The following is a 27,928-nucleotide window of genomic DNA, read 5'->3' as shown; positions in this document are numbered from 1 at the left end:
TCACGTGGTACTGCCCATACTTAAGGAGATCACTGGCCAAAATATAATGTCACGTTATTCACGTTTCCATGTCCGCAATAAAAGCCTCTATTTCATGTTTCCACTCTAACTATGATTATTCCTCCCAAGAGCAATACATACCTCAAGTAACAGATCAGTTTGGCCTTCAAATTAAATGACCGTGCTTGGCTGGAAGCAAAAACAAACATGAAACTTGCAGAATTGAAGTGCCCCTTTTTGAAACACCTCAACAGCCTTCAGAAACAATATACCGCCACCGCCCATCGTGACATCAACGCACCAATACCATATGTCCCCAAACGCCTTCAGCCACCTGCAACCTTCTACTTTGGCTTGAAAGTGCTACAAAGTTCACAGAGCTTTGGAGAGGGCGATAACATTGAAATTGACAGAATTTGGGTTGTATTTGATAAGAGATTTGATGACTTCCACAGCATCCTACCAGAAATAAAGAAAGAGAAGGCCTCAGTATCATTAGAGATAATCGACTTGGTTGACATTAAGCACAAAAAAAATGGCTCGCTGCAATTAATCTTTACCTCAAGTAATGTTTGTGGGGAGGAACTACCATGGTATGTTGGCTCTGACCTCCTTCCGTCAAGTTCATAAAGGCCACCTATGTTTGAAAAAAGTATGGAAGTTTTTGACTTGGCATCACTAAATGATAAAATTAACCAGCAATGCTCTTACCATCAACACAAACAAAGCAAACGAAGTGAAGGTCCACTGACGTGTTCAAGTCTGGAGGCTGCAAGTTTAGAGAAAAGTATTGATCAAAATTACAAAAGATCCGCTTATGTGTAGACATTTTCAAGCAAGAATCATTGTCAGCAGAGAGTCCAACTGCTTTGCTTGAAAATTTAGTCAGGGAGCTTGGCACAAGTTTTTAGGGGGGAAGAGGTTAGTTTCCCATGGCTCACTATGAGGCACAGAGTTCTATTGGATGCCTGAGATGACTACGATGTGTTTCGAGAGGTTTGAAGACTCTGCTGCTTATTATGATGCAAGCACATAATTCAAAAGATAGCATCTTCTTGTATGCTCAACAGTCAAAAAATAGAGTGCATCTAAAGAGGAATTTCAAACTAAAAAATGCCAATCGGTGTTGTTAGCTACATACACACACAGTCTGAAGGCAGTTTACGACAGTACGGAACTCAAAGAGAAGCTGAACATTAAAGCCCCCTGTGCACAAAGAGAATGTTTAACATATGCTAACAAAAGTGAAGGAAAAAGAAGTGGAATTGGCCAAGAAGCTTACAGCAGTATCACCAGCACTTGCAGCAACTGAATGAACATTTTCTATTTCATCATCTTTCTCAAGAGCTTCAGCCCTCTATGAACAACACACTCAAAAATAAGCCATGAACTTTTCGCCCTGTTATATCATAAACCATATGAGATACATGGTCACAATGCCTTTACCTCATCTGGTGTTAACGTCGCAGTGGCTTCAAAAAACCTTTCAAAATAGGAACCCTGCACTGCCCCATCTCACTTGCTTAAAACATACTTAGCGATACTATTGAAAATGTTTTGAAGTTTCAGCGTTTGGAACTGAGTTTGAATCAGAAGATGCAAACAGAACTATTGACTTACTCAAAGCCATCCGTGACAGATTATTCCCCACAGCATGAAGCAGAGCCACAGTGCCACATGCATTTCCCACTGTTTGTTTCATGAAGTAAACATTGCTGCTGACCTGGGAACATAAACATACAGGAAGCCTCACTAAAAAATTAAGCATAGATCTTGGCATCCTTACAAGTCTTCAAACCAAGATGAGCCAAACTCTAATACCCTTCAAGACAGCTGCTCAATGCACCATTCTCATGTAACGAATGACGGACTACAGTTACATATGAGGACATACACAAACACATACAGTATAAATATTATAGACTATGCAGTCGAAAAATTAAGCATAGGTCTCTTCATACCACAATGAGGCAGCTATATTATTCTACAAGACAGCCGCTTAATGCATCATTCTCATATAGCCAATGACAGACTATAGATGTATATAAGAATATTAATGCACCATTCTCATGTAACCAATGACAGACTGCAGATGCATATGAGGACATACACAAGCACATGCAGTAAAATTATTTTAGAATATGCAACCTCCAGATTCCACTTAAATCTTCTATTGTCAGTGCTTCAAATGCAGGAGGTCTTCAAAAGTCTAGTATAAGTTCGTTGAGTGCTGACAATCTTAGCAAGCTTAAAAGCTATCATAATAATTAAGCATGTGTTGTATGGTTAGGATTAAGCATGTCCTGAATGGTTAGGTTTGCTTACTTGTTTGTCATGGTATTGATTCCCCTGTTCAGATCGAGCTGCTTCAAACTGTGGTACACACAACAAAATGACTCCATAAGAACATACGTAAGCATGTATCTGCATCTATTTGTGCACAGGAATATTCGATGTCCAGGATAACTCCAAACACTCTCATCCCTCTGCAATTACTTTTTATAAGTACTCGTAATGCCAGCTGCGGACAAAGAATAGAAGAGCCAACAACTATGGTTGCACTGATGATACACAGGGATGCAAACTAGCTCAAAGAACAGGTGCATTAAATACACATCAACACAATACAGTAATGTGATATGATATGAAGGTCTGAAGCATGAAAATCTTGCAGGTAATCTTCCATTTGTGTCCTCGCATATTTATGGGCCTTCTTTGCAGAGACTTGAAAGATGTCAGGATGTTTGCCGGAAGTGAAGTATGCTAGCATGTTAAAAGGTTCCAGATCATGTTACGAAAGTGCATGTTATTCTAGTACAGAAGAACACCACAGCAGAGCATATGGCTAAATTCTTCCTGGTCTCCCATCTTAAAGTATCATCGTATGACCTGAATCTGAGGCAGCCAATATATGACTTGCCAGAAGTACTGGCGCTGTTGACGACAAAAATCATAAGACATGTCATGCTTGTTACTCCCAAGCATATACAAAGGCTTTGCAACGGGTTTGGGAGAAGCTTGTAATACATATAATAAAGAAATACCACCAAGGGGAGTCGGAACCTACCTTAGGGGCCAATGCATCTTCAAGAGGGACTTTGTTTCTCTCAAGTCCCTTGCAGCCTTGCAGGTGTTCTTTTGTGCTATGTTATGCAGTTTCACATTGTGTTAAGTATATTCAGTTATCAATAGACTACTGCCTGAACATCTATCGCTTGTGTTTTGCAGGGCAAACCATTTATAGAAGCCATAGCCATATATGAATTTACCATCATTTTACAATGAATATAGCATGTGCTGTCACAAGTTGGTGACGTGGCAGAACTAACAACCTACAGAAGACAGACGAGCACCCCCCATCCCCCCCGAGACCCTTAGAGGGAGCCACAGCTTCAAGGGCCCTTCACCTCCCCAAAATCTGGCACTGTTGACAGCCAGTGGCCTCGCTAATGTAGATCCTGATCGAGGGGCCTAAACCCTAGCCGAAGCAGAAGAAAACGAAGTTCTCACCAACTTACAGATCCTCGCCAAGTGTCTAAAGAAGGGTTAAAATTAAAATCCTAACCCCCTTCTGTTAAAGAATATCAACAGCTCCAATATGAAATGAGATTACCGAATGACCCTCTGATTTTTGACATAACAATCTGATTGGGTTTTGCAGTTCTAATCGCGCACGATTACTTTTATGAAAAGAGTAGGGGGTATGACACAAGTTGGTGATGTGGTAGAATTGATACCCTACGGCCGAGGGGCCTAAAACCCCAAAAAGAACAAGAAGACTCCCAGAAGACATGATGGCATGGTCAACTGTACGGCTCAGCCCGCGTTTTGCGGAAAGACATGCTCACGTGGAAACCTGTGCAAACAGTCCGCGACAAACTTTTGACCAGAAGCTTTTGGATGCGTTGCTTTTCATGTAAGTGCCTTTGGAGAGGCCAAGGGCCTTTAAATGTGTGTACAAAGGTCTCTCTCTGGCATTCTACCCTGCGAAGAAGCAGAGCAGAGTCCCAGATCTTGTAACTTGTTGAAGCAATATAAAGAAATATCAAAAGGGGCACCAATAATTTGGGGTTAGTGCTCTCTCTCTCTCTCTCTCTCTCTCTCTCTCTCTCTCTCTCTCTCTCTCTCTCTCTCTCTCTCTCTCTCTGAAATGCTAAAAATCTGTTCCAGTCTATTCTTTTGAGTTGGCACAAGGTGCCTTCCCGTTACATGCTCTCAAAATAAATCAAGCATACATACTTAAAACACATGAACATTTAAAATTCGAATGATTACAATACACACCTCATCCGTGAGTGGAAAAAGGAATAGCACAGCCAAAACCGGTCTTGGAACCATTGCAAGGAGCTCCTTATCAAAACCATATACATCCACAAACTCTGCTTCGACAGAAACCCCAAGACCATGGACAAACTGCAATGGCAATGCATCAAAAAGTATGAAACCTTTACACCTAAGAGAGAAGACAAAGAAAACACACACATAAATACATACGCAGATACAAACATACGCTAGTCTGCAAGGTTAGAACAATCTGTATAGGCACACATAAATACATGCACACACATGTATGGCTTGAATAAAAATCTCATTAGATGAATTGAGAGGTGAGAAAAATAAATGAGAGAAGCTTCACAAGGACTTCTTAAAGATGGATTGAGCAAAAGGGGTGAGCAAAATAAATAAGAGAAGCTAATTAAACTTTTATATACCCTCTACAACAGCTCCACTTTAGAGGTGTTCACATAAAAAGCAAGAGACAATGCAAATACTTGATTCCTAAAAATTCCATTCTTACAAAAACACCATCAAAAGACAAAAATGTGTATTCTTGAATCATGTAAGAAACTTTGGGTTGAAATAAAACTGTACAACATGAGGACCTTCCTTCTTGCGTGATGGCTTTTGGGCGCCAATTTTAAAGCCGTTGACCTTTTGGGGTGCAAACTTTTAAAAACAGTTGATTTTGAGGCTTTTAGCCGTGTAAAAGCAAGAACCAAGTGCCTATAAAAGAGAGGCCTTGCGCGAGTACTGAGCATCGAGTTTGAGTTGGACTCGCACATGTAGTTGTATCCATGACGATCAATAATAAAGAAACACCGCAAGGGGCGCCTGATTGAGGGGCCAGTGCATCTAGGAGTGGAACTCCTCGACTCCATGTCTCATGTCAATTGTAAAGTTCTTTTTCGTTTTAAGTGCTTAAAGTGTTGAAGTTTGTTTAAGTTGTCACAAATCAATGACGTGGCATGACGCGGACCTAAAGAAGAAACAATAAGAGTTGACCTGAGCCACAACCAAAACTGAGGACCATAGTCGAGCAACTGAGACATGTGCAAACGACCGGATTTTGCACCAAAAATCACAGGTGTTCACATGGCACTTTACAAACTGGATGACATGGCCGGTTCCAAGAGCTTTTGGAGATGGCTTTTAAAAGCGTTGACTTTTTAAGGACCCAAGTCAGGCAGCTAAGACCCATGCAACCCACTGGATTTTGTGCCAGCAACCAAAGGTGCTGACATGGCACTAGACGAACAGGGTGACATGGTCGATTTCTAGTTCAAAGAGCTTTTGGCGATAGCTTTAATATGGGTTGACTTCTTAAGTATACCAGCTTTTCAGGGCTAAAAATAATTTTGGGGCTTTTTAGCCTTTGTAAAAGCAAAGGCCAAGTGCCTAAAAAGAGAGCCTTGGGAGAGTTATTACTCGGTCTTGAGCGAGTGACTCCTCCCAACAATTGTATCAAAGAAAAGAAATACTGCACGGGACACCTAGTCAATGCTTCTAGGAGTGGAGCTCCACCACTCGGTATCTCTTCTCACTTTCGGTTCAAGAGTTTGAACTGCTAAGTTTGTTCCACATGCTATTTTCCGTCAGCACATGGTGCTCTTCTGGTTACAGCGGCATCACAGAGTTAGCTTTTTGCTTTCCGACAAGCAAGCAGGTCCTACACCAATTTACAACTGGAAAGATATGGCAACAAAATGGGATGAAGAAGAAGAATCTTTATGTGCGATCAAAGAGAGAGAAAAAGCAAAGCAATTGAGAACTTTTAAAGAAGAATATATACAATTAGAGGTGTTGAGCTCGGAAGCTCACTCACTACTGCTGCAGAAACTTCCCGCTTCCTATCACAAAATGGTGACGTGGCATGATCACCCGCTGACGTGGCACAGTTGTACGGACCCCCACTGACAGATTGCTGATGTGGCAGGCGGTACGGAAGCTGACGTGGCGCGCAGCACGGATTTTCGTAAATTGCACTCACATGACGATTTTTGGGGCAGTTTTTGGGCCTTTTGCTTTTGAGTTTAAGCTTTTGGGGCTCTGCTTTTGGCAATGTCACAAAGTGATGACATGGCGCACAGCAGAAACCCTAATTTCTGCCAGAAACCCTAAAATTCCTGCAAACCCTAATTTCCGGAAATCGCGGGATTGGAAATTTTATTAAAAAAAAAAATTTTAATGACGAGCGACACGAATCTTGCTTTTTCTCTACGCCATGAGAAAGAGAGAGAACTTGCTTTTTTTTTTTTTTAAGAGACTCTCTAAGAGAGAGAGAGAGAACTGATGCTTTTTATTTTTAAAAGCTTTTGGGGCTCTGCTTTTGGGCATCCCTTGTAACCTTTAAATTAGTGGTGAGGGCCTCACTTCTCAGAGCATCTGGACGCAGAGTCTGAGAGTGAAACCCTAGCCACTCTCTTGTACTTTGATTTGATTAATATAAAAAGAAATACCGAAAGGGGCCAGTCTTTGGGGCCAATATCTCTAGGCACGGAACTCCGCCGGGCCAGTGCAAATCTATTGTGATCTGTGAATTGTTTTGAAGTGGTTATTTGGTGTTGTCGCGTCTGTTACAGGCAACCCTTGTAAGAATATAAGGACCCTAGGGGCCTCACTTTCTCGGGGCATCTGGACGCAGAGTCTAAGAGCTGAGGACGTGAGGGAGTTGTACATTGCTCAAAGATCAATACAAATAAAAATACCGAAAGGGGCGTCAATCTTTGGGGCCAATCTCTCTTGGCACGGAACTATCATTAGAGTCTACGCTACTTCTTTTCATAGAAGCAGCATTCCAAAAAGCAGATGCGGTGAGCTAACATCTTGTCACAATTTCACTTCCAGATTGTCCATGTTCAGGGACTGAATAGTGGCAGATGCATTATCTCGGAAACCCCTAGTCTTGGCTATTTCCAACGATTCATCACCGAAGCTTCAAGGATATGGTTGACCAGTACCCCACAGATCCTCACTTTGCGGACATTTTTACTCGGATACAAGACACAGCTCCAAGGTTTTCCATACGGGATGGCTACTTGATGAAGAAAACGATGTTGTGTGTCACACAGCCTTCGCGGGAAAGGTCTTGACAAAGTGCCACTGTCCACCTTTTACAGGTCACTGCGGCATTGATACCACCTTGACGGGTGTGGAGCGTTATTTCTATTGGTTGAAACTCAAAAAGGATGTGGACGACTTTGTTCTCAGTTGTTTAGTATGCCAAAAGGTCAAGTTTGACAAGAATAAGGCACAAGGATTACTACAACCTTTACCCATTCCCACCCGCTCTTGGGAAAGTATTGCAATGGATTTCATCTTTGATCTCCCGAAGACACAGAGTGGGTACAATGGCATCTGTCATTGACAAATTTAGCAAGCAAGCTCACTTCATTCCAATCAAGAAAACAGCCAAGCCGGACCATTTAGCGAGATTGTTCATTGCTCAGATATTTCGGTTACATGGCATGCCTGAGACCATAGTGTCCGACAAAGATCCCCAATTCACGAGTTTATTTTGGAAGGCTATATGGGAGAACATTGGCGCGCGCTTGTAGTACTCGTCATCTTTCCACCCACAGACAGATGGGCAATCTGAGATAGCCAATTCAATGGTTTTGGATTTATTGAGGTCTTACATTTCTTAATAGAAGACTCAATGGGAAAAATATTTGCCTTTGGTGGAATTTGCCTACAATAACACGCGTGGTTCTCTTCGATGGGGAAGGCGCCATTTGAGGTAATCGAAGGTGCTACTAAGGTCCCTCCCCCCCCAAGCACTAAAGACAAGAGTTTTGAAGCCAATCAGTATACGAGGGATTTGGACACTGCATTTGCCAAGATTCGAGAGGCTCTAGAGAAGTCTCGAGCACAGCACAAAAAGGAAGCACTTGAAGGAAGATGATTGGGTGCTCATACGTTTTGAGAAGGCACGTCTAAGGAAACGAAAGGAAAAGGAGCGGCTTTTTCAAAAGCTTAGCATGAGACATTATGGCTCTTTCGAGATTACAAAAAAGATAAATGATGTATCCTTCAGAGTTAAGTTGCCAGATACTTGGAAGATTCACAATGCATTTCATGTGAGTCTCTTGAAACCGTTTAAAGGTGAGGTGTCAGTTGATGGGGAGCCTGATGAGGAACTCGAAGTGGAAGAGAGAGAGAGATACTCGTTCCAGAACAGGTTTTGGCACAAAAGGAAAGAAAAGTGAAAGGTAAAGTGATTCGGAGGTTCTTAGTGAAATTTAAGAGCTATCCTGCATTGGATGCGAAAAGAATGGAGGAGGAGGACCTAGCAGATACTCCTCAGATTTTGGAACTTTACCTTGAGGCTTTCGGTTTAGCTGCATCTACTTCGAATGTCACAAACTGACAACGTTGCTTGGACACTCACACACACGCTGACTGGCTTGTACGGAAGCCCGTGATTCACGCTGACTACTGACATAGCAGTGTACGGACTGCTGACGTGGACACACATATAGACCTGCTGACATGGCATCACATACGGATCACCTACAGGTTGGTTGTACTTTGCTCAAATATTAATATAAAAGAAATACCGAAAGGGGCGCCAGTCATTGGGGCCAGTATCTCTTGGCACAGAACTACGCCGGGCCGTGTCGACTCTTTTCTGATCTGTGAAGTATTTTTAAGTGAATCTCTATTGTGTCACACTAGAATCTTGACTTGGGGTGTCCAAGTTTGTTACAGTGGTATAAGAGCACAGCCGATTTCTCTTCTACCGGGAAATCCGATCCCTTTTCTTGCGACACTTATGGATTCCGAAAAGAATCATCCGACTTCTTCTGCAACCGCTGAGGGGGGAGGAGACAACACAGAAGATTTAATCAAATTAACCGAAGATGAGTACGGGCCACCTCGGCCTACACATTATGCACTCCAAGAGATGCAACGTTGACAACAGGTTGACGAGTGCACAAAGTAGATGCTTCAATTTGCTAAAGATCCTCAGTTTGCAAAATTTTTGTCTCAACAATCCCTTGCTGAAGTGCACACTTAGTGGCCGAAAGCCACCGAACCACCAATCAAACCGGCAATCAAGAAAATTCCTTCTCCGAGGATGTTTACAGAACAAGAACTTCAAGAGGTGGTTCAGACCATAGTAACAGGGAATGGCCCTTTTCAGGTCTCCGTTCCCCGTTCCCATTCCAAGTTCCCGTTCCGTGTTTCAAACGTGAGTACTCGTAACAAGGAATGGCATTTTGTTCCGCGTTCCCGTTCCCCGCTCCCGTTCCGGTTTCCCGTTCCTGGTAACTATGGTTCAGACTCAGATCAGCCAGCTTTTGGACACGAAAAATAAATCGAAAAATCAATTGAAGAAAAGCAAGAAGGGGACTGACTACCCTGGTTACTTGGGCCGTCAATCTTTTTTTGCATCTGCAAGAAAGCAGAAGAAGCATGTACGCTTTGAAGGACTACCCAGTTCTTCTTCTTCCTCTTCTTTTGACAATTCTTCTAGCTCTTCCGACTTGAGCGAGGAGGACAGAAATGGTGAAAAGCGAAGCAAAAAGCAAAGCTTCGAAAAGAGCAAGAAAAAGGCAAAGAAACTCAGATTCCGACCAATTTCTGATAGCTCTACGGAGGAGTCATCCTCTGCCAGTTCGGACTCCAATGACCACATGTTCTATGCAAAGAAGAAGCACTTCTACAGAGCCAACCAATATGACTTCCTCAAAGACGAGAGCAAGAAAACAAAGGAATTTAAAGAAGGTGGACAATCGATAAAATTTGAATCCTTTTCTGGATTCCGAGATGCTCCGAGGGCATTGGCCTTCATCCAACAATTTGACATAAACTTCTTTGGAGGACATTACTCACAGCACTCCAAGATCAAGAGGGCTGCATCTTTTCTCAAAGGAAATACTCGAACATGGTGGTCCACTCTTTTCCTGAGGAAAGAAGCTCCAGTCAAGTGGTTGAAATTCAAATATGTCTTCTTGGCTGACACGAGAGTATGAACAGATGTAAGAACCGCTTGGAACCATCTTCAGATGACCAAGGAGAATCTTTGGACACTTATTGCGAGAGGTTTTGGGACTCTTTTCTACCAACCTCTTTATTTAAGGTCACCTTCAAGGAACAGATTGAGCGATTTTGTTGCGGACTTCCTACAAAAATCCGAGATTACTGCCTTGACGAAAGTCAAATTCTATTCAAGAATTGATGGGTCATGCAAAACGGGGTTTCTCGATACATTCGGGAATTTGACTTACACCACTAATGAGATCTTGATTCAGAGGACCAGAGAGACCTCCAACAATGAAAGTAGAGAGAAAAAGAGTTCCCAAGAAAAGAAGGATACAGGACCCCGACTGTCTCTTCCAGAAAGGGCTAACTATCTCAAAGAGGGGCAGTGTTTTGGTTGCAAGGAACAAGGGCACATCTCCGCAAAGTGCCCCAAAAAGACACAGCAAGGACAGACTAAAGACATGCCAGAGAGTTCTAGAGCAGCAGAGGAACGTGGCAGAAAAGGCAAGATGAAAGCAAGACTGGTACCAAATTGCATGGGTACTGACCCAAGCCAAATAGATGAAAGTACAAAACTTTGCCGAGCTTAGGGCAAAGTGAAAGATCAAGAAGCCCTTATCTTTTTTGATGGAGGAGCCAAGGCCAACTTCATTTCACCTGAATTGGCGGCGCGGCTCGAGATTACACCCGACAGGATGGGACCACCAGCAGAGGCAGTCCAAGCAGCGCCCGGACGGGATATAGCCATTATGCTTGTCATTGGCAAACTTCGTTTGCATTGTCTAGGGCATTTAGGGCACGAGGACTTTTACATCATGCCTTTGGAAGGGTGTAACGTCCTCCTAGGAGTCCCTTGGTACCATAAGAACAACGTCGTGGTCAACTATCGGGCCAAGAAAGAAACCTTGACAAATGAAAAGGCCAGAAAAATTGTACTTTATATAAAACTAAAGGGCGAGTTCGTCCCTATTGTATCGGCTTCGGCCATTTCCAAATTAATGAAATCCATTCTTTCTGTTTACTAGATCTATTTGAAAGAATTGAATGATGAACACAAAACAAACATGTCTGAACTTGACAACGAACGCCAAGATTGTTTCTCTGAAGGCCTGCCAGGCGAGTTACCCCCATCTCGTCCTGAGGATCACACTATTGATCTGATTCCTAGAATCACACCACCGAACCGGCCACCTTACCATGTTAGCCGAGCCCAGAATGAAGAGATCATGAACCAAGTAAAAGACCTTCTTGAAAAGGGTCTTATTCAGCCGAGTACTTCTCCCTACTGCTCTCCAGTTTTGTTAGTATTAAAGAAAGACGGATCTTAGAGAATGTGCATTGATTACAGAGCTCTCAATAAAATCATTATCAAAAACAGATTTCCGATTCCAAGGATCAATGATATTCTTGACCGACTTCGGAGATCCTCCTGTTTCAACAGAATTGATTTGAAAAGCGGATATCATCAGATCAGAATCGCTCCGGGAGATGTCTACAAGACAACCTTTCGGACAAGTTCCGGTTTGTATGATTTTTTGGTGCTACCTTTTGGCCTTACCAATGCTCCAGCGACTTTCAATCGAATGATGAATAGGATTTTCTGAGAGTATCGATCTTTTGTCGGCACTTTCTCTGATGACATTATAGTCTTCTCCAAGGATGAAGCAGAACATTGACACTATTTGCTACAGGTCTTTCAGGCATTGCATGATCACAAATTAGTTATCAATGCCAAAAAGAGTGAATTTTACCGGAGATAAACTTTCTGGGACACATCATCTTAGTGGCAGGAGTACAGATGGACCCGGCCAAGATTGAGACTATACGTGACTGGCCGGATTTGAAGAATATTCATGAAGTTAGAAGCTTCTCGGGCTTGTGTTCTTACTACCGGCAGTTCATTCGAAAGTTTGCAGAGGTAGCTTCCCCTTTGCACATATTGACTCAAAAAAGAGTCTCTTTCTCGTGGAGATCGACAAAGATGACTGCCTTTCAGACACTTAAAGAAAAATTGACTACTGGACCAGTGTTGACTTTGTCGGACTTGCAAAAGTCATTCGAAGTATATTGTGATGCTTGTGGTCGTAGTCTGGAAGCGGTCTTAATGCAAGAAGGCCATGTGATTGCCTATGAAAGCCAATTGTTTTCAAAGCCAGAATTCACAACACAGATTTATGAGAAAGAGCTATTGGCAGTGATCCATGCTCTTACTCAATTGTTTGTCACAAACTGATGACATGGCAGTGCCCGGACACTCACACACACTGACTAGCCTATATGGAAGCCCGTGATTCGCGTTGGCTGCTGACGTGGCAACGTACGAACTGTTGACGTGGACATGTACGAACCTGCTGACGTGGCATCACGTACAAACACAGACGTGGCACTGTACGGACGCCCCGCCTTTTGCGTTGACATGCTGACGTGACACTGTACACATTTCCGCAATCTGCGCTATTGCTTTTTACTCACAGTTTTTGAGTTTAACACTTTTGGGACAGTTTGCTTTTGATCTTAATGCTTTTAGGGCTCGGCTTTTAGCATCCCTTGTAAATCTTTATAAGTGACCCTAGGGGCTCACTCTGCAAAGTATCTGGACGCAAAGTCTGACAGCAAGCACCCACGAGTCAGTTGTACTTTGCTCAAAGATTAATATAAAAGAAATACCGAAAGGGGCGCCAATCTTAGGGGCCAGTATCTCTTGGCACGGAACTACGCCGGGCCGTGTCGACTCTATTTTGATCTGTGAAGTATTTTTGAAGTGAAACTATGCTGTGTCGCGGTAGAATTTTGACTTGGGGTGTTCAAGTTTGTTACACCGCAAGATCTCGTGGATCAGCAGGGTTGAATTTGGTGCAAACGACACTGCACAAGAGGGGAGTTACTCCGCTCCTTTGTCACAGATTGCCTGAATAGAAAGTCACTAAGTTTCCTTTGGATTCCAGGGATACTGTTGTGCTGACAGTATTCTGTTGTATGACTTTATGAAATGGAATTCCAAAAATTGAACAAGAATGATTTGTACTCTCTCATGTGACTTGTTTGAGTGCACAAACTGAAAGACGAAATGACTGCAGCATTTCGGTCTTAAAAATCTCCATAGACATGATCGCAATAAGAATTAGTTAATCCGACATTAGTGAGGTCCGAGATGGATCTAAATGCGATCACTAGATCTGCTGGCAATCATAGTCTGAGATTTGGAATGAATTTTTCTGTGATTGATTTCTGTCATGTGAAGTGATGTGACTGTCGTCTTTGTACAAGTGCTAGATGTGTCGTGTCTAGTGTGTCCGATACTTAAGAGTCAATGTCTGCTGAACTAGTTTGTGGCCTTTGTTTGTTTTGCAGGCGTAATCGAGGGCGATTACAATTCTTTCAAGAGGGGGGTATGTCACAAAATGGTGACGTGGCATGATCACCCGCTGACGTGGCACAACTGTACGGACCCCTGCTGACTGCGAGACTATTGACGTGGCAGGCGGTACGGACGCTGATGTGGCACACTGTACGGATTTACGTAAATCGCATTGGCACGCTGACGTGGCACAGTGTACGTATTTCCGCATTGAGCGCTAGCAGCTCTTTGGGGTAGCTTTTGGGACCAAAAAGTTTTTGGGCCTTATGCTTTTGAGTTTAAACTTTTGGGGCTTTGCTTTTGGCAACTCTTGTAAGAATATAAGGACCCTAGGGGCCTCACTTTCTCAAGGCATCTGGACGCAGAGTCTGAGAGCTGAGAACCTGGGGGAGTTGTACTTTGCTTAGAGATTAATACAAAAAAAAATATCGAGAGGCGCACCAATCTTTGGGGCCAATCTTTCTTGGCAAGGAACTACGTCGAGCCATGTCAACTCAATTATGATTTGCCTGTGAAGTGTTTTAAGTGAATTTCTCTCATGTCGCAACAAATTCTAGACTTGGGGTGCCCAAGTTTGTTACACTTGCTGTCCCCCTCCTCTCCCCGCTTGCAGTGTCCCCCCCCCCCCCGCATGCGCTTCTCCCCCTTCTTTGCCCTCATCTGCGTCCCCTTGCAGGTACGAAGCAACCCACCCCCCCCCCCCCCCCCCCCCCCCCCCTTTTTCGCTAGCCCCTTGGCAGCCCACTGTCCTTGTTCCCCTTCCTTACGTGGTGACTGGCCGCCTCTGGGCTGGTCAACGAGGTGTCTTCCTTCATCATCTTTGTTTCGCCTTCCCATTGACTAGGCCCTAGAGTTTCTTCGCAGTAGCAGACACAGATGGAGGATTTTGCTCCACCTCAAAGGGACTCACATGAAGCCCCCTCGCCAACCTTGCAGAACCCACCATTCGACTTGCGCCGACAGAACAAGCGAGCCTTGAAGTAGAAATGGCACCCTTGCAAGCCACCTCAATTATCTGCAAGATTAGCCGCACGCGGCCTAGCAGAGGCGAGGTGCGCAATCTTCTCCAAGCCCAAAGATCATCGCCATACACTTCCTCGGGCATGGTTACTACCAGATCGCGTTTGAGACTCCCGAGATGGCTACCCAAGTCATTTCGAAGAGTCCCCTTAGACATTCGTGCAATCAAGGCTCACTTTCAATAGTGGTGTCCTTGTTGAGGAAGTAAATCTGTCCATTTCGATATGCTTCACCAGGTTGAGGAGAGAGCACCTCCCACTTTTGTCCAAAATCGGTTTCGAGATTGGGACCGTCATAGAGTCACCGCGCACCACAACTTCAGTAGCTGCGAACGTGTTGTCTCCCAAGCCACACGTATTGGCTATTTTGGCAATTCACCATCAGAACTTCGAGGATATGGTTGATCAGTATGCCACAAACCTCGAGTTTGCAGATATCTTTGACCGGTTGCAGAGTGGGGAGATAGATGTAGGCTATGCTTTGAAGAAAGGTTATTTAATGCGCAAGACAAGGTTGTGTGTTACTCAAGGATTGAGGAATACGGTTCTAACCAAGTGCCATTGTCCATCTTTTGCAGGCAGTCGCGGCATTGACACCACCTTGGAAGGTGTGGAGAAGCACTTTTACTGCCAAGACTCAAAAAGGATGTGAAAGTGTTTGTTCGCAATTATTTGGTATACCAGGTCAAGTTTGATCGGCCTAAGGCACCTGGGCTCCTACAACGTTTACCTATTCCTAGCCGACCTTGGGAGAGTATAGCAATGGACTTCATTTTTTATGTTCCCAAAACTCAGAATGGGTATGATGGTACTTGGACAGTCATAAATCTATTCAGCAAGCAAGCCAACTTTATTCCCTATAAAGAAGACGGTTAAAGCCGACCATTTGGCTAAGTTGTTTGTCTCATAGATTTTCAGATTACATCGTATGCCTGAATCTATAGTCAAATAGAAATCCCCATTTCACGAGTTTAGTTTGGAGGGCAATATGGGAGAATATAGGCACACGGCTTAAATTCTTGTCCTCATTTCACCCACAGACAAATCGGCACTCGGAGATAGCCAATCGAGTAGTCTTGGACTTGTTAAAATCGTACGTCTCTTATCAAAAGACTCAATGGAAAAGTATTTTCCCTTGATGGAGTTTGCCTACAATAACACAATTCATATGTCTACGGGGAAGGCACCATTAGAGATTATCGGGGTGACGTCATCAATTCTCCACGCTATCTCTGTGTGTGGGTCAAGCTTTATTTATTGTCTAGGTGTCACTTGGGCCCCATCGAATGGGATCCCTTAAGTTAGTGGGAACTCTTCTTTAAAAATAGACCACTCACAAAGACTTTGGAAGTTGGTAAAACTTCTTCTGTTGCTTCTGTTTCTTCTGCTGCTTCTCCTTAGGGTTTAGGTCTCTCCGTCGGAATCTGCAGGTTGGCTCCATTCTTCAGTGGCTTGACACGTCACCAAGTTGTGACATCCCCCCTTCTTGAAAGAAAGTAATTGTCCGAAGAGCCTTGCTGAGTATTGAAACGTCGATCTTGAGAAAAATCACGTCCTTTACCACGATCAAGTGGAGGAACATTTGAAGAAGATCTACTTTGATATTGCCGATCTTGAAAGTAGAACCTTGAAGTTGAATAAGGCTCCGTTGCGTGCTGCCTGAACTAAGATTGGTGCTGCTGACTTTGGCTATAGCGTTCTCTAGGATCGCGTTGTGTAAAGCGAGCGCTATTTGAACCAAGGAGAAAATTCTGTATATGGCACCGATTATCGCCAAAACGCTCCACATAGGCAATTGCGGCATCCAAGGTGGTAGGGTTGTATTTGTGCACATCGTCGCAGGAGAATTTGGAATCATGAAAACTTCAGGTGTAGGTGTCACAAGACAGGCACCACATGCCAATAGAAACGAACAGATTGAACAAACTTTTAGCACTTCAATAACAACAGAACTGAGAGAGAGAGAGAGAGAGAGAGAGGACACGCGGCACGGAGTGGCGGAATTCCACCCCAGAGAGTATTGGCCCCAAACCTTGGCACCCCTTTCGGTATTTCTTTATATTGCATCAACACAATACAAGCCAGTACTCGAGACTATGCACCTTCGTACTGAAGCATGCCGCCCTAACCTCATATTTAAAGACCCTTGGCCTAAAAAGCAGTTTATAGTAAAAAGCCTTCAAACTTAAAAGCTTCTGGTCCAAAAGCAAAGCGAAAAAGCTGCCAGCGTAAATCACGAAAATCCGTACAACCTGCCACGTCATCATGCCAGCGCAAAACGCGGAAATCCATACAACCTACCACGTCATCATGCCAACGCAATTTTTGGAAATCTGCCACGTTGCCATTAGGGTTAGGGTTAGGTTGTCCAAAATTAGGGTTTGCAGGTTTTAGGGTTAGGGTTTCCAAAATTAGGGTTTCAATAGTTAGGGTTTCTGGCAAAAATTAGGGTTTCTATTCTTTAGGCTTTGACACATCAGCAATTTGTTACATCTCCCCTTCTTGAAAGAGAGTAATCGTCCACGACGGCATATCTGCAAAACAACTCAAGTTAGCTCAAATTTTTCCGAGGGACAATCAATTTGCTCTTTTTAATAAGGAGTTAGCTTCTCCTTTCGGCTGTTTTGATCAAGGAGTTAGCTTCTCCTTTCTACTCTTTTGATCAAAGAGTTAGCTTCTCCTTTCGGCTGTTTTGATCAAGGAGTTAGCTTCTCCGTTCATCCAGATCGGAACTCTTGATATTCCGGCGTAGTAAAATTAGCCATCACACCCAGACCGTACTGATCTTCCACAAGTCTTGATGCACTAAAATTACATACCCAAGCAATCTCATCCAATTAGGAATATTCAGTAATTGACACATCACAATGCAACACAAATGCTCACATATGCATGTTACAAGACACAACAAGCAGCGCCGTGAGCACTCCCCCGAGACAAACGGTCTACGGTATGAAGCTACTCAACGACTACCTCGTCACTCCCCCCGCAAATAAACTAAAAAGGTCCGGGCCATGAGCTCAAAGGACTGTGCAATCAAACGCTCTTCAGTCTGCAGTTTGCGTCACTCGGAGGATTAAGCATACAACCAAACGCTCCCCAAGCATCGGCCTGCGTCATTCGGAGGTTTTCTAGCATACAATGAAACACTCCCCAGGCATCGGCCTGCGTCGCTCCAAGGTTCAAACAATATCAAGACAGTATTTCTCACTTCTCCACTCGGGAGTAAAAATCACCAATCAATGAAACCAGTATTGAAACCACAGTAGCGTAACCGCGAAACATGTCAGACCCGAAACGTTTCACCCCGAAACATTTCACCCTAGGCTAAGGCTTCAGTGAAACGTCTGACCGAAACGCCAATTTTGTGTATATATAGAGTTATGTATCGACAAAATAGGTGTTCACAGTGCAATGAGTAGAGACACATGCTATGTTAACCTTGAAATAGCATATACATAATAAATAAATAACTATTTATTAATGGCTAAATTCTCTAAAGGCAATTTTTCATTTCAGACATTTCACTCCACGCGTTTCACCTTGCAGGTGAAACGTTTCACCCGTTTCGCGTTTCAGGCCTGCTAAAACGCGTTTCGCGGTTACGCTGAACCAGAGTCGAACATTTCAAATCGGCACCAAGACAGGTTTAAAACAGATAGCATCCATTTCAAACAAAGTTCAAACAATACTTTCTCAAACAATGTTCAAAAGTATCTAAGTAGAAAACAACTAGAGAGGTCATTCGGGGTTTTGTTCGGACAATCGAACTTTGAGGACAACGGGCTTGCCCTTCAGCATCACGGTGATGGTTCGGTTCCGAACCTGGAGAGTTGCATCATTCTTGTCGTGTCAGGGCATGCCCAAGAGAACGTCGCAATTGCCCAACTTCATAATGTGGAAATCGGCTTTTCCATGATAATCTCGTATAGTCACTGGAAGTGCACCAATGAGCGGTACCGCTTTCTGAGTTTGCCCCATGACTAGCTCAGCTTCAATTTCTCCACCCTCTGCATTATAATCAAAGTGCATCTGCTTCAAGAATTCTGGATGGATGAAGTTCTCCATAGCTCCGGGATCAAAGAAAATAAGGACTTTCAAGCCGTTGACTTTTCCATAAGCTCTGCATAATTCATTAAAACTCTCGAGGTGTATACCATAAATATCGGGTACTACTCCAATAGCAGGTCTAGGCTTCTTGGCCGGAGGTGGCCGCACGAATCTGTCTGTCGTGGGAGCAGAAGGTTGCACTGAGGACGTCGAGGCTCGCTCAGGACATGTATTGAACGTATGCCCTGTTTGGAAACATTCGAAGCATCGGCCTTCTTGTAACAAGGCGTCTCGTTGAAGTTGTGTCAAACGAGGCCGTTGAGGTTGGTGTTCACGGGATTCTTGAGAACTTGTCCGTTGTTGCCGAGAGTTCTGGTTAGTGGCCGAAGGTTCTTCTGTGGTAAACTCCAACTTTCCTTTCATGAGCTTGTAGACGACCGCGGCATGGTCCATAAGCTCTTGCATGGTAGAGACTTGCTTGGAGAGACAATATTCCTGCAATGGTGATGGTAGTCCAATGGTGTAGCGCTCGCACTGGTCCTCCAAGGGAATGAACTTAAAGAAGGACACCGGAAGGTACACGTCGAGAAACCTTTGGTTATAGTCGTCCATGGTTTTGGTGGCAAGCATTTTCAAGTTGCCCCACTCTGCCAAAATTTGGACTTCAAACATTGAAGTCATGTAACTACGCGCAAAAACTGTCTTGAAAGCTTGCCAGGTCCTTGGAGCATGCGGTTGTGTCGCGATTGAACTCCACCATTGCATAGCATTATCTTTAAGAAATCCCGCTGCTCGAGAAATCTTGGATTCTTCTGTATAGTTCCCCAAAGCATAGATGTTGTCGAATTGTTGTAGGAACTGCAATGCTTTCTTGCGATCTTTCACCCCAGAAAAAGTGAAAAATTTGACTGTCGTACCACCATCTTTGAGATCTTTGGGTTGGTTAGGCGCATGTCCCAGGTATGGATAATAAGGATATCTATATGGGCTCCAAACATTATAGCCTGGTGGCGGTGGTGGTGGAGGTGGGGGCAATAGCGGTGGCAAAGGCGGTTGCACTGAATCAGGGTCAGATGGCTGCACCATATTTCTGAAGACTCCCCCGATCGGAACAGACGGCTGAGAAGGTTGCCGATTGGAAGCTCTCGTACTTTCTGGTGCCGAAGGAGGAGGTACCACCTGGGGCATCATAGGAGGTAACATGTAGTTCAAAAATTGTTGAAAACTTTGCAACATCGAAAGATTCTGCTGAGGATGCCGCGAAAGAATGTCGTGAAGCTCGTTGAGTAGAAACTGCAAATATTCTGTTGAATCCATGAATTCCAAGTATTGGGTTCTTAATTGGCTTATGCCTTGTAAGACACTGCGGTGAAGACAGGAGCGCGCCCAATGCGCGATGAAGTAAGGGTGGGAGTGGCTGATAAGTCTGGGTTGAAGGGCGAATATACCTCCAATAAACTTCCAATAGCTTTGTCTGCTCTTTTGTAGGACCGGTATGCTTTCAGAAAAGCACACGCCTGATGCTCTAATACCACTATCACAAGACGGACACCACGTGCCAATAGAAAAGAACAGATTGAACAAACTTTTAGCACTTCAATAACAACAGAACTGAGAGAGAGAGAGACAGAGAGAGAGAGACGACACGCGGCACGGAGTGGCGGAATTCCACCCAGAGAGTATTGGCCCCAAACCTTGGCGCCCCTTTCGGTATTTCTTTATATTGCATCAACACAGTACAAGCCGGTACTCGAGACTCTGCACCTTTGTACTGAAGCATGCCAGAGAATGAGCCCTAACCTCATATTTCAAGGCCCTTGGCCTAAAAAGCAGTTTACAGTAAAAAGCCTTCAAACTTAAAAGCTTTTGGTCCAAAAGCAAAGCCAAAAAGCTGCCAACGTAAATAATGGAAATCCGTACAGCCTGCCACGTCATCAGCCAACGCAAAACGCGGAAATCTTTACAGCCTACCACGTCATCATGCCAGCGCAATTTTCGAGAATCTGCCACGATGCCCTTAGGGTTAGGGTGTCGAGAATTAGGGTTTGCACGTTTTAGGGTTAGGTTTCCAGAATTAGGGTTTCAACAGTTAGGGTTTCTGGAAGAAATTAGGGTTTCTATTCTTTAGGCTTTGACACGTCAGCATTTGCTACAATAGGGGAATTCACTGGCAAGATTTCATCGGGAATCTCGTCTATGTGCGGGAGATTCAGAATCTTGCAAAGCTCCGTGCCATCAAGTTCCATTTGGGAGCATATATGAAGAAATATGGTGCAGTAGTGCTTCCAAAACACGCTCCAAGAAGGCAAGCATTATGTCCCATAGCTAGCAGCCGTATTGTGCAAGAGAGAGTCCTACGTTGCCTGGTGTTCTTTTTGTTTTTAAAGCTCTGCTGGTTATTGGCCCCAATTAAAAGGTGTCCACATTGAGTTATTTTTGGGGCAAGACAACCAGTGTAAGGTGCAGCGGAATGAATGTTGTATTTTCTCAAGATTAGTGATCTATATTTGCTCAAGGTTCCTTTTAGTTCTTAGGGAAGGAGAGAGCCTTCCGTCTTGTGGAGAGTGCTATGATCACGAACAAAGTGAGTGGATATTGTGCATGCAAGTGAATGAGACTGAGAGAAGGAGAGAGAAGAGATACGACACCCGAGAGGTTGTAAAACCCTCCTCCGAAGGCCCCACTCTCGTCGGTGAGAGTGGTCTACTTTGATTGCACAAAGGTGTACAATGCGTATGCAATGGACTGATGCAATTTGGACTATGCCGATGACGACGGTGGTGGTGATGACGACGACTTAGGGCTGAAATCTGGGATCTTCTATCTGCTAAGTTTCGGGGTTGTATTGGTGGCTGAAAAAGAACTGTTTTACTGCTGTTTTATGGCTGAATTTGACTGGTCTTATCGGGGTTCCTATGAAGATGAAAACGCTGAAGTCTGGTACATTTCTGGCTGCGTTTTTAGGTCATTGTCCTAAGCTGAAAACGCTGGAACTGCAGGTATATCTCATGCTGAAAAACGCTGTAAAAGGCAGGTCTTCCAATGCTGAGAAAAACGCTGAATTGGAAGCATTGCTAGCGTTAGTGTTTGGCTGAAAACGCTAAGGGCTGAGGCTTGTGGGTCACGGGAAAAACGCCAGGCAAGAAGACCTGAAGGCGATGCTTTGCTGTGGGAGGAAACACCAAGGATGGGGTGAGGGTGGCGATGGTATCTGTTGGGGGTGGCTCACCAAGGCGGTGACTTGGGAAGGTCTTGTTGAGAGAGGGAGGGAGCACCTGCTGCTTGGGTAAGCCTGTTGTGCTCTTTGCTCATCTGCCAAATTATGCCAACTTGGGTTTGCTTATATATTAACTTACCCAATTTGCCCTACTAAGTACCCAACAAAAGTCACTTAATAAATAAGTGAAAAATGTCAAAAATAGGGAAAAATGGCATAAGTCACTTGAAAAATCCCCAAATTGACTTTGATGGAATCTGATGGAAATGCTTATGCTTATGCGGTGTGCAACCAGAGGATATGCATCTATGCTAAGTGACGGGGCATGCACGGTCTACGAATAGACTCACAAAAGTGCCAAATCACGTCTAATCTAGACTTGACTGGACTGACTGAACCCTGCTATGGTATAGCTTGTCCACGGACACATAGGGTTGGGATGTGTCACGTGACATCCCCTCCTTTTCAAAGTGAGGTACTGGTACCGAACTGTATGGCGTCGAGGGAGATCGCCAAAAACATCCGGAATCCTGGAAGGGACTCTTCGCCGGCCCACTCTGATGTGTGGGTCGTGCGGTACTTGAACGTCATAAAGGTCTGCAATGCTTGCTTCTTTCTGTTTCTTTCGTCTTCAAGAATCTCCAAGGCTGAAAATTCATGAAACCATCTCCAACACAAAACCATGAACATACCCATTCCATGTAAAGTGAAGGAAAAAATCTCGTCTTCTCTAAAGATTGTGTATGCAATGTAGATGAACATAGAGACGGAGTGACAACCCGTCCATCAAACACATGCAAACAATGAGGTCAAATCTTTTCTGTTTGATCGAAATCAATCAACTGTGGCAAATCACAATGAAAATGCCCATGCTTGGTGCTCATACTGTCATGTGCTCTTTCGGAAACTGTCATGCCAAGGAAGAGACATGGAATGCGAACAAACTACCCACCCCTAGGAAAGCATTGCTATGGATATTATCTTTGATCTCCCGAAGACTCAAAGTAGGCACGATGGCATTTGGACTCTCATTGACACATTTAGCAAGCAAGCTCACTTCATTCCACTGAAGAAAACAGTCAAGCCGGACAATTTAGCGAGACTATCCATTGCTCAGATATTTCGGTTACATGGCATGCTTGAGATTATAGTCTCCGACAAAGATCCCCAATTCACGAGTTTGTTTTAGAAGGCTATATGGTAGAACATTGGCACACGGTTGCAGTTCTCGTCATTTTCCCACCCACAGACAGATGGGCAATCTGAGATGGCCAATTTAGTGGTTTTGGATTTAGAGAAGTCTTACATTTCTTATCAAAAGACTCAATGGGCAAATTATTTGCCTTTGGTGGAATTTGCTTGCAATAACACGGTTCACTCTTCGACGGGGAAGGCGCCATTTGAGGTAATCAAAGGTGCTAAGAAGGTCCCTCCCTTTCTAAGCACTAAAGACAAGATTTTTGAAGCCGATCAATACACGAGAGATTTGGACACTGCTTTTGCCAAGGTTCGAGAGAGAAGCCACAGGAGTTGTACTACTTTGCAAAAAGGATGTCCTAAGAAATTGTGTCAAATCTACATTTCTTTTTGCAATTATGCTTTTGCAACCATTCGAAGACAGACTATCGCAAAACTATTGCTGATTTTTTTCAAACATGCCCCTCTACAAAATCAACCCCCTACTAGTGCAAATCCAATACAAATCTGGTATTGCTTCACTGTTTTTGGGAATTTTCCTTGCGTTTCTAAAAATCAGCATTGGATTCACATCACGATTGCAAAAGCGACCCGCCCTACCATGCAGTGAAGACTATGGTGTTTTTTGATACAAGAAGTATTTGGTATGCACACTCTATGGCAACGTCTACGGTACCTCTCTACACAACTCCTACGACAAGTTTGCCAACTACCATAGTCTATACAGTAGGTGCCAAGCTAGTACTAACCCATTGACAGACTCTAGTTCCCTCTTTCAGTATGTCTGGATATGTTTTCTAGTATCTCTTCCTTTTTGCTACTATTCGTCAACTTTGAAATGATCTCTATGCTTTTAATAGATCAAGCTTACAAAGCTTGAGAAGGAATCGGATGAGCTGACTATTTCAATACACGACAACATTATTGAGAAGATTGGAAAGTTCTCACAAATCAAGCAACAATAAGAGGGGTATTGTAACTAAATGCTCAAGTGACCAACCCGGTTCACAAGCTCCTTGATTTCCTCCATCATTCAAGAATTTATGTGATACCATCACTCTCCCAATTCCTTTCCCTCTTATGGACGATTTATCTCTCTAAAATAACAAATGCCCAAATAAGATAAAGGACAACCAAAATAATGCTCTCGTTTTGCTCAAAAAAAAAGAGAACAATAAAGCAAAGATAAACTCTCAAAAAAATCTAACCCATAAAATGATATAACCATCAGCTCCATCATGCATAGCATGGACTAAATACTACGACATCCCCATCACGTTGTCAATGAACAATAGTGGGTGTAGAAGAAGGTATCAATATATGCTCATACACACATACAAGAGCATACATGAATGCAAAGATCTACGTACTAAGTTTCTATGATAACTTCCAAGATGTACAGAAACATGGAATGTCTAGTAGGCCAATGAAGCTTTTTGCAGATATTGATGAGTAAGTTCTAATTTTTCTTCTCCCCCCCTTCACATAAGGACAGCAAAGCATTTTCAACTTTGTTTCTACCAGACTCTTAACCTATTGAAAAAACTGGTTGCATTTCTTTGCCTCTATTATAAAATATGTCATTGAAAAAGCTTCACAAATCACAACTTCTTATAACTTTGGTGGACCACTCCCATCAGCTCAAAACATTCTGCTTGACTAATTTTAATGGTGTAGCACATGTATCCACCTATAGATTGAATGAGGAATTGAAACTAAAGTCCCTCAAAAATGTTGGTGAGAAGGCAGGATGTACAAGATCCACAACAAACACAACTTCACTGTAATAAGAAAGACAAATTGTTGTGCTTGTGTCGAAGGATCTGTTATTTCTTATCGGAAGGCCTGGTTGTATTTCAGACATTCTCACTGACTGCACATATTCAAGTTCAAAACTAGAAGAAGTTTTCAAGACAAGGTTCAATCTTGAATGTAACACACATAAAACGTGGGCACAAGTAAATAAAAGCCCGAAATGTCATTTCAGGAACCTTGCATCTTCACTATCCGCAAAATGTAGACAACCAATCACCCTACTAGGAAACTCCGCCTAAGCACACAGGGAATTATATCTTTTGCAAAAGAATTTAAGGCAAAATAGAAACTATCTTTTTCTCTTGGATTCAATGGACACGAACTACTTCACAAAGGTTCTCAGCGCAACTGTTGCATCCTACTTTACCCAGAAACCAAGAACTCACAGGCATATGGGCATCTGTGGGGTTTTATTCTGGCAGCCAACACTGCGTCTGGTATGCGCGTCCCAACAACTCTCTCTCTCTCTCTCTCTCTCTCTCTCTCTCTCTCTCTCTCTCTGTGTGTGTGTGTGTGTGTGTGTGTGTGTGTACCTGATTCATGATATCGGGGTTGGATTCGAGGGGCAGCCATCGCTTGGCACCCGAACGCTCATCTCTAGACGCCATGCAAGCTCACAACACTGAACGCAATACTACGGCCTTGCATAAAATGGCTTTACCAACCGCCTATTTGAAAAACCTATACTCCGACTCCTGAGGGGTACTCTTTCAAACTTCAATTGTGACCTCAAAAATGATAACTAATCTTGCTTGGTGGGCGCTGCCCTTTGCGGTTACTTCGTTCATTCGAGGGAGCAAGCAGTCTTGGATATTGATCACATAACCTAATGCAAAACGTATATGAGAGTTGTCCTCGTGCTACAGAACGATTATGCCGAGGAGAACATTGGGCTACAATAAATAAAGGGTTGTCCTCATGCTAAAGAATGGTATGTAAAGAAGAACATTGGGCTACAATATACAAAATACATTGCCAAACAAAATTGACATCAACCACTTAGGAATAAAATAAACACGTACAAAGTGCATTGAGTACTGCAATACATACATTGAATTGTCCAACTATGAGAAAAGAAGTGTATATCTACTTGATTTGTAGATATGATGATTGAAATCGAGCACATACTAGTAAGGTTAACACATGTAGCTAAACTAAACTTAAGGAAGCATTGACAAACTCAAAAAATACAAAAAGCATCAACAGACTATAATTCTTGAATTACATTACTAACCTGATATTCATGTATGTGTGCCGTCCAATTGTCCAAGCCAGAAGACAATGTTTGTGTCAAGCTACATAAAACCAATATGAGTTGTTAAACATTTTGCCTTGCAATGAAGAGTCACACAGTGAAAATGCTAATGATACAGTGCACGTCATGCAGAAGTCTCATACAAAAGTATAGTGGAGAGTTGGCACTATGGTCCCTCCAAAAATTATAAGAAAACAAAATTCGTACCCTACCCGATAGGCTTTATGTGTTGGACCAATTAAATGCATAGGCATGGGGAATTGGATGCAATGACGGACCTTGTAGTGTTGTGAAGATGGGGTCGTTCAACATGTGAGCAATGCACCCATGGTTGAGCCTGTTTGCAGATAGAAGTTGGGCCAAAGGTTATTACTACTATTAAACCACCAATAAAGTTTGCTCAAGTTCATATGATCGGTGTCCTTTTGAAGAGCTATCATGTCAATTCCTCCTACTCTAGTCTTTACATTTATCGGCATCATCAATGTCAACATATCCTTTGTATCTATCCTTGCGATCATCATCCTCTTTGTGAATCCTTCAATCATCACCCCTAAGGCTACAATCCCTTCTATATTCATCTTCTTTGGCATGGTCTCTTTGTGTTTCTTACCTTGTCTCACGTCGATCTACATCATGGTGTTGATCATGTCTAAACAATCTCCATTATTGTCATAAAATATAATATCTAACCAACCCAAATGATTTTCTCATATTAAAATGGTTCTTTAATGTGGGAGAATAAACAGGAACAATGGTTAGAATATAGACATGTGCTTATGGATCTGTCTCAACACGGGGCCAAGGTTAAAGGGGTCCAAATGAGAGATGGTATGTTAAAGAGCAATGCTACTTAATGGAGCTTAAAGACCTTAGGGTTAGCTTCATTAAAGACCTCCAAAAGTTAGTGTTAAAAAGTCTTTCGACCTTAGGCAAGCTTGGGTTGACCTTGAGGTGGGAACCCTACACAAGCATAAGGTGCTTGTCGGCTTGCTAGCTAAAGTGCTTAAAGTGTTTGTGGGAACCTTGCCCAAAGCTTGAGGTGATTTTTATGCTTAAAATGACTAAAGTTCTTGAAGTGTTCAATTCAAAGATAAACTCTCAAGAGGCATAAACGGTTTCCATGCTTGATCAACTAAGTGCTTAAAGTGTTCAATTCAAACCAAATGACTTAAGAAGCATAAAAGACACATGGCAAAATTCTCCACATGTGGCCCTCATGATGTGCTTGAATCCTATTGGATAGGCTTTAAAGGGATCCAATGAGAATTTACATGCATAAAAATAAATAATTAAGTTCTTTCTCTCAAAGAGGAAAAAGAGGACACATGTCCCAAATGATATAATTAAATATTATGAGAGAGAGAGAGAGAGAGAGAGAGAGGTGGACCAAGCATGAAAGGGGGGTATAATCTCCCATACACACACACATTCTCTCATAGTGTGGAGTGTAAAGTGCAAGAGCTCCATCTACTTCTCCAAGCTTGTTGAGAAGTGGAGAGCCTAGACCAACACTCTTTGGCTATGGAATGCAAATCCAACCAAGAGCCATGCTTCAATGCTTAAGATTTCCCTCTTCTTCATCTTCATTATTATGCTACTATGCTATGTTAAGCAAGAAGAGTGATGATAAGTGAGGAACTATTTCTTTCTCCTATGGATGATTCTTCTTCCTCTTCCCTATCCTCATTCCCCGCTAGCTCTCTCCACCTTCGAAAGTGTTTGAGGCCTTGGGACTGAGGCTTAGGATA

The 27,928-nt window shown here is 43.2% G+C and overlaps 1 protein-coding gene across 1 annotated transcript; it reads right to left on the bottom strand.

Annotated features, from left to right (window-relative positions):
• UCH3 (ubiquitin C-terminal hydrolase 3) lies at window positions 1-25,613 on the bottom strand. Its single transcript, XM_086509525.1, has 9 exons — window positions 25,456-25,613; window positions 4,285-4,413; window positions 2,326-2,373; window positions 1,621-1,723; window positions 1,447-1,505; window positions 1,283-1,357; window positions 712-769; window positions 561-637; window positions 1-459 (listed from the first exon to the last, which is right to left on the bottom strand). Exons 1-9 carry the CDS (start codon window positions 25,528-25,530, stop codon window positions 373-375), a joined length of 711 nt encoding a protein of 236 aa, XP_086365651.1. The 5' UTR covers window positions 25,531-25,613; the 3' UTR covers window positions 1-372.
• Window positions 25,614-27,928: the final 2,315 nt, after the last annotated feature.

The sequence above is a fragment of the Adiantum capillus-veneris genome, chromosome 3, assembly GCF_014529385.1.
Source record: "Adiantum capillus-veneris isolate H3 chromosome 3, ASM1452938v2, whole genome shotgun sequence".
In the NCBI taxonomy this organism is placed as follows: Eukaryota; Viridiplantae; Streptophyta; class Polypodiopsida; order Polypodiales; family Pteridaceae; genus Adiantum; species Adiantum capillus-veneris.
Note: the sequence above shows the minus strand (reverse complement) of the source record. Positions and strands in the feature narration are given on the sequence as shown.